General features: G+C 37.9%; 1 protein-coding gene across 1 annotated transcript; it reads right to left on the minus strand.

Moving 5' to 3' along the window:
* Window positions 1–282: 282 nt before the first annotated feature.
* Window positions 283–10691, minus strand: LOC311273863 (uncharacterized protein). Its single transcript, XM_084381148.1, has 7 exons — window positions 10648–10691; window positions 10460–10533; window positions 10257–10337; window positions 9994–10127; window positions 5497–5565; window positions 2354–2369; window positions 283–618 (listed from the first exon to the last, which is right to left on the minus strand). The coding sequence occupies exons 2-7, from the start codon at window positions 10514–10516 to the stop codon at window positions 430–432; spliced, it is 546 nt and encodes a 181-aa protein (XP_084237274.1). The 5' UTR covers window positions 10517–10533; window positions 10648–10691; the 3' UTR covers window positions 283–429.
* Between the last annotated feature and the right edge of the window lie 2903 nt (window positions 10692–13594).

Consider the following 13594-nt stretch of genomic DNA (forward strand, 5'->3'; position numbering starts at 1 on the left):
ATTCTATCTATCTATCTATCTATCTATCTATCTATCTATCTATCTATCTATCTATCTGACACTTGAAAATCACCTTTTTATCGACACAGCTTCATTAATTATTATTATACATACGGATTCGAAGAAAAACACATTTGTTCCATGTTTTGCATTGATGAAGTTTATTAAGCAGATAGTGCAGAGAATACAGTGATTATGATCCACATGTTAATTTGAGCTATAACAATTAATAGTAAAACATGTTGAAATTTGAAAAGAGAAAGAAGCAGTTGGAGTGAAACTGGCACCAAACAAAGCTGATGTTAACAACAGACGTCATTCAAAAGTGGTTGTCATTCACTTATTGGCGAGAGGTTAATTTCACATTTCATTTTGTAGCACTAATAGAAGCTGATGCACTGGTAGTTGCAGCAGCGATGCTGTGGTAGTTTATTGTTGCAGGAGGATCTGAAGAAGTAACTGGATCAACTGGATCTGTTGTGGAGTCAGTGGTGCTGCTGTAGTTGTTGTTGCAGCTGTAGTTGTTGTTGCAGCTGTAGTGGTTGTTGCTCCAGCTGCTGTTGTAGTTGTTGGTGCAGTTGTAGTGGTTGTTGTTGCAGCTGTCGTTGTAGTTGTAGTCTGGGTGGTGGTGGAAAATCAGAAACGTGAGTTGTCAAAGAGGAGTTTCTAATTTTTTACAGTAGTTGACATTCAGGTGTGCTAAATGTTGAAGGCTAGTGGATAGAGAAAGCACTCACCTCATTGGAGTCAGAGTTAGAGTTAGAGTCAGAGTCCGACCGAGCAAATCGTTTGTGTGCTACCTCCATCTGTAAAAAAATCCACAAGTCACACGATTGATATTGCCTATTGCTTATACTAGTGTTGATATTGAGTATGAGAATGTTTCACTTACAGGCTGAGCCAGAGCGATGCTCAGGAGGCATCCAAGCACAAGTGCTACCTTCAGCATGGTTACAGTGATTAGACCTGTTGAAAGAAAATAATGAAGACTTGAGCAGATGAACACTTCTTCCAGAATATCAGTGAAATCTATATTCCATCAACCTCACATAGAAAATAAACAGCAGATTCATATAATTACCTTCGAATCTTCAGAACTTCAGCAGACTGTCTCGCAGATGGTCGAGGAGGTTGTTGTCGTGTTGCTCTGAATGTTGAGCTTTTCTTATATACAGTTACAGGAGCAGCTGTAATCTCATCAGCATATTGCATTGTTGGGAAAATTTTATTATTAGGAAATCTTCCACCTCCACATTTTAATGTGAAATAATAGGCAGGTCAGGTCAGGATCAGAGACACAGCTGGTCATTATAATAGGTGCAACATATTTAATATTTCCTCTCATGGATCACAACTCTGTCTAGAAATTATTTGCATATTACTTTGTCTTCATAATTACAGTGTGCTGAACAATTTAATCACTGTCTGGATTATGTTTCTTTGAGGGGATAAAATGTACCGTGGAGTCACAAGGAGGTGGCTTGGGTGGATTGCGTACAAAGTGCAGGACTGTAGCACCAGGGTGCAGATTCATGTCCAGACCAGTCTGTGGTTGGTGCTTTAAGTGGGCCGATACTGAAACTTTTCCATTTTACTCTGGCGTAAAATAACGCTGTCCGCTCATTTCAGCACCCATGCTGCAGTTTTTTTATGTTGTGGTCCCCATTTCAGGCTAAAATTGCAATCTTTAGACGGATAAATCAGTTTATTTAAATTAAACATGTGGATCAAAACCACTGTATTCTCAGTAGTATCTGCTCAATAAACTTTATTAATACAAAGCATGCAAAACAAATACAGTATGTTTGTGTTTTTTAAACTTGATCTGTCTGAGAAACATTAGTGAAGCCGTGTAGAAAAGTGATTTTCCAGTAAAGTGAACAGATACATGGATAAATTGATTTATTGATAGCTGTTGGAATGTAATAGATTTTTTACATATAACAAAAGATTGCTTCTAAAATACATTACCCACACTATAGCTTTTAATCACATGAAATACCTGTGTCAGTTTTCATCTTCAGTTTTGGGTCCTGGCAGCTTTATACTTTGCTAAATTGACAAAAAATGACAGGACAGTCTAACAACTGCGTTTGTTCTGACCAAAGGATATCATGCAGGTGGGGTAAGGACAGTTTAAAAGGTGAATAAACTGAAATGAGCCGTGACTCCAGAGGATTAAGGAAACAACACCACCACTGAGCCGAGGCAGTTAAAGTTAGGTGATACCACTCAGGGGTTCAAGCACAGACAAGGACTGCCATAGCAACCCACTGCAGGAAATAAATGTATTTCAAAAATGTTCAATAAGTGTCACAGTAACGACTCTTTCTGTCTGATCCTGCAAGTCTACCTGGAAATTCAATGAGCTAAAAGACACAAAAATACAATCAAAAATGAGCAGCTTATGTTGTTATCCTCCAGATATGTTCAGCTTGATTTAATGTATAACGTGTGTGCTGCTTACAAAAGTCAGATATTCACTTCATTTTTACTGAGGCACATTGTCAGAGTTCACAATGAAAATCCATTAAATCAATACTCATATGAACACATCATGCTTTGACTGAATCTGTCTCTGACTTATTTACACCTTTTGCATTGCTACATTGATCTTCTGCAGTCTGTCAGCAGCTGTTTCTGGTATTGTATTAAAATGTGTTTCTATAAAGTTGTTTTTTCTCTGGTTATGCGTCTCTTACCTCAATTTCACACAAGGATGAAAATCACCATCATTTAAATTTTTCCGGGTTGAATTAACAAAGGAACACTAAAAGAAAACAAAAGTGGCAGTGTCCTAATGACAAGAAATCAAGTTGTTTGAAGTTTGAAGCTGTGCAATTATTACTTTTTGTCATGACAGTTAATAACATTTTATAATAACAGGTGCAAGAATGGAATAAATGTAAAAAGGAATATAGTGGCATTAGCAGAAGACAAAGGAAGTCTCTGAGAAAGTCAAAATAAAAAACAAACAAAACAAAAAAACAAACAGTGAGAGACACAGAAAGACAACATACATGTTGTTTGATTGGGAAGAATTGGGATCTACAGTATAGACAATCCTTTGCAAAAGAACACAGTAAAAAACACATCTAACATAGATTCAAATCTTAAACACAGATCTACCCTCCAATTCCTCCTGACCAAGCTTTAAAGGAACAGTTCACAGAAAAAAAATCAAGAAAGCTTTGTAGAATACAAATCTTCCACCAACTTTCATTGTCGGGTTTTTTTTTTTAAAACTGCAAAACCTTTTCCCACTCTCACTGCTGTTATTACATTTTCTTTATAAAGCTATTTACAAATTTTACACAATGATATGTTACCACCTTGTGTTTTTTAATGCTGCACAATCACACAAAATGAAAAATAGTAGATGTCTTTATATTTCTGTTCTATTCTTCATTTAAAGTGATTTAAAGCTAGGGTAGATATTTTTGAAGATGTTTTTGTTACATACACTGTAATTAGAATATCCATTAAAGGTATCGTTGGTAATCCTGTTCAGAAACACTATTTGTTATACTGGGTGAAATGGTCTTCCCACCCTGAGAGTAGTCCATACATAATGTGTTCAGAAAAAGGAACAAAATAAATCAGACCTCTGTGGCAGCTGCAGGCCTGTAAAAACTCTGACCAATCCCTCCCTCTCAGTCCGAGTTGAAAGAACCAATCAGATGCCTTCATGTCTCGTCCTGCCTCGTCCTCGACCAAAAGTTAATATCACACTTTGCTAAACATGTTTTTTTGTTGGTTTTTTTACCGTTAGTTCTTTCTGCATGTTTAGGAATTAGTGATGTATTGTGTATTACAATACACTGTGGGATTTTTGATGAAGTTGTTTTTAAGTATTACGTTTCTTATATTTTAGCCTGTAGTGACGAGGAGCACAAAAACTTCAAGGAAAGCTGAAGACCTTTCTTGTCCTTTCTACCAGTGGACCAACCAGTGGACCTTTCTTTCTTTTTCACTCTCTGAAATCAACGTGTGTGTGTGTGTGTGTGTGTGTGTGTGTGTGTGTGTGTGTGTGTGTGTGTGTGTGTGTGTGTGAGAGAGAGAGAGAGAGAGAGAGAGAGAGAGAGAGGGAGAGAGAGAGAATAAATTCAAATGAACAATCAAACGTGTTTCTTTATTAAAATATAAAATGAATTGATTTATACATTTTTTCAATATGCCATACCATATGTCTTTGTTAAAGAGCATAATACAGTCTTTCAGCATGAAAGCATGTATTTTTAATGTGTGACAGCTTCCTGTATCATAACTGAATCTCTGCCGTTTGTAACAAACAAAACTGAGTGAAAATCGGGTAAAAAATCGTGGAGTTGTGATTAATTCAGTCGGGGTTTACACCTTCCTCAGTAGAAGTAAATGCACTGGGGTCGCATTGGAGACCCAGCCAAGATGGTGGCCGCGCTGATACGTCCGCTCCAATAGGCAGCGTCAGTGAACGAGGCGTCTACGTATATATGTCTATGGTAATGCACACCTAACAGTTGTTTGCCAACAGCCATAAAACAACAGAAGAAGAAGAGTTAGCACAGTTAGCAAGAGACAACAATGGCAGAGGAAATGCAGCCAAAGGTAGCCCTTCCAGAAGTGATGCAGAGGTTGCTGTGTTTCTGTTGAACAGGTAATTATTTGTTTTGCTTCGGGGGGATTTGTTATTTTCATGAAATATGTAACGTTAGCCAACTTAGCTACTTTTGTAGCTAAGTTGACGAAGCACTGACAGGAGGGGGAGAAGGGGGTGGAGCTTAGACGAGGTGCCACTTTCAAATCTTGCTAGCTCTCCAACATTACCAACTATACCTTTAACGTTTTCTATCTATCTATCTATCTATCTATCTATCGAAAATCACCTTTTTTTCGACACAGCTTTATTAATTATTATTATACATACGGATTCTAAGAAAAACACATTTGATCCATGTTTTGCATTGATGAAGTTTATTAAGCAGATAGTGCAGAGAATACAGTGATTATGATCCACATGTTAATGTGAACTAGAACGATGAGTAATAAAACTCTGGTAAAAACAACATCGTTGAAATTTTAAAAGAGAAGGAAGCAGTTGAAATGACACTGACATCAAGCTGATGTTAACAATAGACGTCATTCAAGAGTGGTTGTCATTCACTGGATATATTTAAGATGTTATTTCATAGTAGTGGTAGCAGAGGCTGATGCAGTGGTAGATGTAGCAGTTGCTTCGGTCGTAGTTCATCACAGCCCAAGGAGTTGACGAATGAGCTCGAGTATCGCTTGCTGTTGTGGATTTAGAGTTGTAGCTGCTGCAGTTGTAGTTGTTGCACCTGCAACTGTAGTTGTTGCAGCTGTAGTTGTTGCAGCTGTAGTTGTAGTCTGGATGGTGGTTCAGTTCAAGAAAATCAGAAATATGAATCGTCAAAGATGAGTTTTTAAGCAATTTTACAGTAGCTGACACTCAGGTGTGTTTAATGTTGAATTCTAGAGGATAGAGAAATCACTCACCTCGCCAGAGTTAGAGCCAGAGTTAGAGCCAGACACTGAACGAGCAACTCGTTTGTATGCTGCCTCCATCTGTAGAAAATCCACAAGTCACACATTTGATACTTTGTACTATTGTACTATTACAATAATAGTAAAGGGATCAACATACTGTATAAGAAGACTGGTGTTGATTTTGAGTATGAGAATGTTTACTTACAGGCTGAGCCAGAGCGATGCTCAGGAGGCATCCAAGTACAAGTGCTACCTTCAGCATGGTTACAGTGATCAGACCTGTTGAAAATAAAATAATAAAAACTTGATCAGATGAAGAGTTTTTCCAAAATATCAGTGAAATCACCCTTCCACAAACCTCACACCAACACCAACCTCAAATACAGTAACAAAAGACTCATATAATTACCTTCAAGACTTCAGAACTTCAGCAAACTGCCTGGTCAAGGAGGTTGTTGTCGTGTTTCTCTGAATGTTGAGCTATTCTTATATACAGTTACAGGATCTGATGTCATCTCATCAGCATATTGCATTGTTGGGAAAATTGCAACTATTAGGAAATCTTCCACCTCCACATTTTAATGTGAGGAAATATCAGGTCGGGATCAGAGACACACTTGGTCAATATGTGCAATGAATTTATTATTTCATCTCAGGGATAACTCTGTCGCCTAGAAATTATTTGTATATTACTTAATTGTCTTCATAATTACAGTACGCTGAACAATGCAATCGTTGTCTGGACTATGTTCAGAGACAATGTTTCTTTGACTGGATAAAATATACCGTAGTGGAGTCACAAGGAGGGGGCTTGGGTGGATTGCGTACAAAGTGCAGGACTGTAGCACCAGGGTGCAGGGTTCATGTCCAGACCAGTCTGTGGTTGGTGCTTTAAGTGGGCCGATACTGACACTTTTCCATTTTACTCTGGCGTAAAATAACGCTGTCCGCTCATTTCAGCACCCATGCTGCAGTTTTTTTATGTTGTGGTCCCCCTTTTCCGGCTAAAATTGCAATCTTTAGACGGATAAATCAGTTTATTTAAATTAAACATGTGGATCAAAACCAGTGTATTCTCAGTAGTATCTGCTCAATAAAATGCATTAATACAACCCATGCAAAACAAATACAGTATGTTTGTGTTTTTTAAACTTGACTTGTCTGAGAAACATTAATGAAGCCGTGTAGAAAAGTGATTTTCAAATAAAGTGAACAGATACATGGATACATTGATTAATTGATAGCTGTTAGATTTAGATAGATTAGATAGATTTTCTACGTATAAAAAAAGACTGCTTCTAAAATACATTACCCACGCTATAGCTTTAAATCACATGAAATACCTGTGTCAGTTTTCATCTTCGTTTTTGGGTCCTGGCAGCTTTATACTTTGCTAAATTGACAAAATGACACGACAGTCTCACAACTACGTATGTTCTGACCAAAGGATATCATGCAGGTGGGGTAAGGACAGTTTTAAAGGCGAATAAACTGAAATGAGTCGTGACTCCAGAGGATTAAGGAAACAACACCACCACTGAGCACAGGGCAGTTAAAGTTAGGTGATACCACTCAGGGGTTCGAGCACAGACAAGGACTGCCATAGCAACCCACTGCAGGAAATACATGTATTTCAAAAATGTTCAAGAAGTGTCACAGTAACGACTCTTTCTGTCTGATCCCGCAAGTCTACCTGTAAATTCAATGAGCTAAAAGACACAAAAATACAATCAAAAATGAGCAGCTTATGTTGTTATCCTCCAGATCTGTTCAGCTTGATTTAATGTATAACGTGTGCTGCTTACAAAAGTAACATATTCACATCATTTTTACTGAGGCACATTGTCCTAATGACAAGAAATCAAGTTGTTTAAAGTTTGAAGCTGTGCAATTATTACTTTTTGTCATGATAGTTAATAACATTTTATAATACCAGGTGCAAGTGTAACCCAGGTTACTAGGCCCTTATCCTAGTCCAGCTATCAATTAATTGATTAGGTCAATAAATTAATAAATTCATATTTTTTGTGACAGATAAATAAATAAATAGAGTTTGATTTAAAATAATCTTACATAAAATGAATAAATAGGACTTATGATAAAATCATAAATATGTCAATAAATAGATTAAAAAGATGAATATACACACGTTTATTTACATCTGTCTAAAAGAATGTTTTGTTTATTTCAAGTGTGGGAATGTGCCTTTCTGGAAGTGTAAAAGATTCGGGTGACATGAGGAGTTCACGTGATGTGAAGTAGAGTAACCAATCAGACGCCGTCAGGCTGTACGTGCAGGCGTGTTGTTTTTTTTTCTCTCTCCCTGCCGGACCGTCGTCGAGATAGCTGCATGCTAAGCTTCGGCTGCAGATATTACTGTTTGTGAAAGAAAGCCAGATATTCCAAAAGTCATACATATTACATTTATAACCTATTTAATGTGTTTAGAAGAAAATGGCTGAATTTGCTTTACACGGACTTTAACTTTTTATCGTCGGCGCAGAGAGCGAAGCCTTTTTCTTTTGCCCTGGGTTGAAGCGGACCGTGTGTTTTGTGACGGAGACAGAGGAGAACGTGAGTTGTGTTATTAGCAGCTACGGCGCTAGCTCCGGCCATTAGCCACATGTACTTCGCTAAAGTATATTTTTGAGGTCACACATTACTGAACTCCCATGTCCCTGTCTCTTAAAAAAGCGGAACCTGGACAGACGAGCCGTGTATTCTTCCTTGTGCCCGGAGTGTGTGTGTGTATGTGAAGTTTGAGCCTCTTGTGAGTAGCTTAAACTTTATTGATAAAAGTCCGATGAACGGAGCTGAAATGTGCATCTGCTAATGTTAATATGGATTAGTGAGGCATTAAATTCATGTGTATAGTGTTTAAAAAAATGTTTTATATATCTGTGTTTATGTACATTACCCCCCCCCCCACCCCCCCCGCTCAGTGTATTTTCTCTGAGAGTGAGCGGCGGTAGAGAAAAAAAGAGGGAAAGGAAGGAGATGAACGTAAAGAAATATTCCGCCATTTTGGGTCTTGTTGATGTTGATATTGTGTTCAGTTCATTTAAAAGCACAGTAAGGAGTGGTTAAAACAATCATTAAGAAACAATGTTATAATGTACATGTATAAATATGTGTTTATATGCATTTATTTACATTTACAAGTATATTTTATTTACATGAATGATATAGTAACCCTCTTTTTGGCCTTTATAGGCCGGGTCTTTTTTTTCTTGTGTATGGATTTCTGGGTTTGAGATCTGCACAAAGACTACTTCTTCTGCTGGGATTTCCTCCTGTTCTGTAAAGGTAGAAGGGACCTCAGTGGTTGTGGCGAGCTACCCAAAACAGAGACTGTGATTTATTCAGAGACTGAATTTATTGGAAACTGTGGTCGATATCTCATGTGTGTGTTGACACTGTAAAACATTTTTTCTAACTTTTTTATTCATTTTTTATTTATTTTATTTCTTTAATCAAAACAATATAACACACTTAAAACTTACCTGCTGGTCCTGTGAATTCTTTACTCTGTCACTCAATGCATATTGCTAATGCCCCTTTCTCCTATAGCGATCTAGACTTCTGATTCTCCTGGTCCACAAGGTAATTAATGCACTAATAAAATATCTGTATCTCCTAGTTTTAAAAACCAATAATTAGAGCTAAGGCGGGTTACACAAGACTGGAATAAATGTAAAAAGATAGTTGCATTAGCAGAAGAAAAAGGAAGTTTCCAAGAAAGTCAAAATGAAAAACAAACAAAAAAGCAGTGAGAGACACAGAAAGACAACATATATGTTGTTTAATTAGGAAGAATTGGGATTTGTACACAATCCTTTGCAAAAGAACACAGTAAAAAACACATCTAACATAGATTCAAATCTTAAACACAGATTTACCCTCAAATTCCTCTTGACCAAGCTTTAAAGGAACAGTTCACAGAAAAAAATCAAGAAATTATTTGAGGAATACGATCCTTCCACCGACTTTCATTGTCGGGTTTTTTTAAAAACTGCAAAACCTTTTCCCACCCTCACTGCTGTTATAACATTTTCATTATAAAGCTATTTACAGATTTTACACAATATCTATCTATCTATCTATCTATCTATCTATCTATCTATCTATCGAAAATCACCTTTTTTTCAACACAGCTTTATTAATTATTATTATACATACGGATTCTAAGAAAAACACATTTGATCCATGTTTTGCATTGATGAAGTTTATTAAGCAGATAGTGCAGAGAATACAGTGATTATGATCCACATGTTAATGTGAACTAGAACGATGAGTAATAAAACTCTGGTAAAAACAACATCGTTGAAATTTTAAAAGAGAAGGAAGCAGTTGAAATGACACTGACATCAAGCTGATGTTAACAATAGACGTCATTCAAGAGTGGTTGTCATTCACTGGATATATTTAAGATGGTATTTCATAGTAGTGGTAGTAGAGGCTGATGCAGTGGTAGATGTAGCAGTTGCTTCCGTTGTAGTTCATCACAGCCCAAGGAGTTGACGAAGGAGCAGCAGTATCGCTTGCTGTTGTGGATTTAGAGTTGCAGCTGCTGCAGTTGTAGTTGTTGCACCTGCAACTGTAGTTGTTGCAGCTGTAGTTGTTGCAGCTGTAGTTGTAGTCTGGGTGGTGGTTCAGTTCAAGAAAATCAGAAATATGAATCGTCAAAGATGAGTTTTTAAGCAATTTTACAGTAGCTGACACTCAGGTGTGTTTAATGTTGAATTCTAGAGGATAGAGAAATCACTCACCTCGCCAGAGTTAGAGCCAGAGTTAGAGCCAGAATTAGAGCCAGAGTTTGACCGAGCAACTCGTTTGTGTGCTGCCTCCATCTGTAGAAAATCCACAAGTCACACGTTTGATTATTACCCACATTATACTATTACAATAATAGTAAAGGGATCAATATATAAGAGGACTGGTGTTGATTTTGAGTATGAGAATGTTTACTTACAGGCTGAGCCAGAGCAAGGCTCAGGAGGCATCCAAGTACAAGTGCTACCTTCAGCATGGTTACAGTGATCGGACCTGTTGAAAATAAACTATCAACATTATCTGATGAACACTTTGCCAGAATATCAGAATAATCTGTATTCCACCAACCTCACATAGAAAATAAACAAACGAAAGATTTATGTTTACCTTCAAGTCTTCAGAACTTCAGCAGACTGTCTCGCACCTGTTCGAGGAAGTTGTTGTTGTGTTGCTCCCAATGTTGAGTGTTTCTTTTATACAGTTACAGGAGCGGCTGTAATCCCATCAATTTACTGCATTGTTGGGATAACTGAAATTATTAGGAAATCCCGTGTCCACATTTTAACATGAGGAAATAGGCAGGGGAGGTAACACACCTAAACATTATGGTAGGTGCAGTATATAATAATTCCTCTCAGTGATGAAACCCTATTTGTATATCACTTAATTGTCTTCATAATTACAGTGTGCTGAATAATGTAATTGCTGTGTGGATTATGTTCAAAGACAATGTATCCTTGAGTGTATACTGTGGTGGAGTCACAAGGAGGTGGTTGGGATGGATTGCGTACAAAGTACAGGACTGTAGCACCAGTCTTTAGGTAAGTTTAGACAACAAAACCACTTTTGTTAGTTTGGAAAATAATGAGTTTTTCAATTAAATTAAATGCTTGACGTAGTCACTTTTGCATTTTACTCTTTTTGTTTCGTGACTTTTTCTTCCATACCAGCACTTTTTACAAGCTGCCAGTACTCTTCTCTGCTCTGTCCATATCACGCCGGCGACACACAAGAGGCGGAAGCCCCTCAAAGTGCGACCCACTATATTTCAGCGCCAACGTTGATACATCCTTTTTGATCCCTTTGACTTCTCTGGCATCCCTTCTGATCTACTGCACCACAGTGCATTTATATGTTTCTTACACTTGTCAAGTATATATTTTTTGTTACAATCAGATATTCAGTTCATCTTAACCCTTAGAAAATTAAGAACTGGAGGAAAGGAAATGCATTTGAAAGGTTCTTTATTGCTTTCATTTATATGAAAAAAGTAAAGCTTGATCATACTACGGTTTTGCAGATTGTTTTTTTCCTGATGAGCTTCATGATCTGGAACAGCTGAGTAAGTTGGGCTGGTAAGTTGTTGTTGTGTTGGTAAAGCAGTGATTCTGTAAGAAAAAAACAAGAAGGAAATTCAAGAACCTGTTTCTGATATATTTTAATTCTCTGCATTCTATTGTTGGTTTAAAAAATGGCACTTCAAATGAACAGATAATCACGAATTACATCACTGCACCCAAATTAAATGCAGACCTCCTCACTTGAGTTCTCAACCAACTCAAATTGGTTGGTTAACCCTTTAAAAGTTATCAGAACATTTTAGTAAAAATGTACTAAAAGCAAAGTGTGTCCGCCTTGTTACAACTGCAAGAGCATTACCCTTTAACTTTCTGCATAAAAAAAACACGTCACATGAAAATAACTTGAAATTACCATTGCTGCAGATACTGTACATGCAAAGATCACCCTTGATGACCCTTGGCCATATTTGTAGTGTTAAAACATGTAGAATTATTTTTCTGAATATGTTTCTTTCTGTCGCTGCACACAAACACTTTCTTTCAGCCAGTCACGGCTGACATGAGAGCACCTCATACTGTATGTGTTGCAATGTAACCAAGTCATTACCAAACAGACAAACCAACAAGTATCCACACATTACTTTATAATAAATCATTTAGACAGCTTTAATGCCATTAAATACCCTGCATTTCAGAGAGAGGGTGGTTCATGCATGGTTTCTACTTGTTGCGTAATTGATTGAATGAATTAAGTGTCTTTGATTTTATATATATACACACACATACATACATATATATATAAGATTTAATTCCTAACAGGCATTTCTGTGCCCCAGTGATTACTGTAACAGAACACAAATGTATAGTTTTATTCACTGATTTGGGTGAAACTGGATTTTACAGGGACAGTGTTTCCTGGCTTTCCCTCAAATGTCCTTTCCTGATGAACAGATGGCTTTACTTGTTGTTGAAGTAGTGCTAACAGTAGCTAACTGTAGTGATCCAAGTGAACAAGGCCTTTGTCTGGACCGAACACAAACTACGAGAATCCACAGCTGTTGCCACTTTGACAGCAGGGAATCCGGCACTGAGGTTTTTTATGGAGTTATAGCTGCTGTTAGACTCACTTGCTCCCGTCTAGTCATGCACCTAATGTTAGTCCTAGGAGGCAAACCTGGCAAGAAAACCACCTTGGCAGCCGTCGTTCTCAGATGTTGCGATAGGTCTCACTCAGGACGTGTTTTGCTGCCCTCTCATCACTTAAGTGGCCGTGTTCAGTAGTGATCAGTCAGATAGAGACGACTACTTCAACATGTAGTTGCATTAGTTATGAGTTGTGTTATTTTGTATTGTACTGTGTTAATTCCTGATGTGGACCTCAGTGTGAATACTGCTGGCATCCAAGTATGCAAACATACACCGATCAGCCAAAACATTGAAACCACTGACAGGTGACGTGAATAACATTGATCATCTCATCACAATGGATGTTCTGCTGGGAAAGTGCCAAGTACACCCCCTCATCACAACAACACTACCCGATGACAGTGGCCCCCAGCGGGACAATGTGCCCCGGCACACCGCAAATACTACTCAGGAACAGCTTGAGGAACACAATAAAGGGCCCGAGGTGTTGACCAGGCCTCCAAATTCCCCAGATCACAATCTGATCGAGCATCTGTAAGACGTGCTGGAGCAGGTCTGATCCATGGAGGCCCCACACCCCAACATATAGGACCCAGAGGATCCACTATAAAACGCCCTGGTGCCAGACACCACAGGACACCCTCAGAGGTCTTAAGTCCATGTCTTGATAGGTCAGAGCTGTTTTGGCTGCGCAAGGGGAACCTTCACAATATTAGGCAGGTGGTCATAATGTTATGCCTGATCGGTGTATATAGTAACATATATATAAAGTCAGCGTTGTTGGTATTTTCTCTCCTTAATTAAACTATTATTATCTGGAAAAAACAAACCAATGAACCAGAGTATATCTCTTAGGGTACAGTTTAAGACCTGCAAAAGGTTTCACC

Source organism: Pagrus pagrus (genome assembly GCF_965226575.1).
Source record: "Pagrus pagrus genome assembly, chromosome: 2".
In the NCBI taxonomy this organism is placed as follows: Eukaryota; Metazoa; Chordata; class Actinopteri; order Spariformes; family Sparidae; genus Pagrus; species Pagrus pagrus.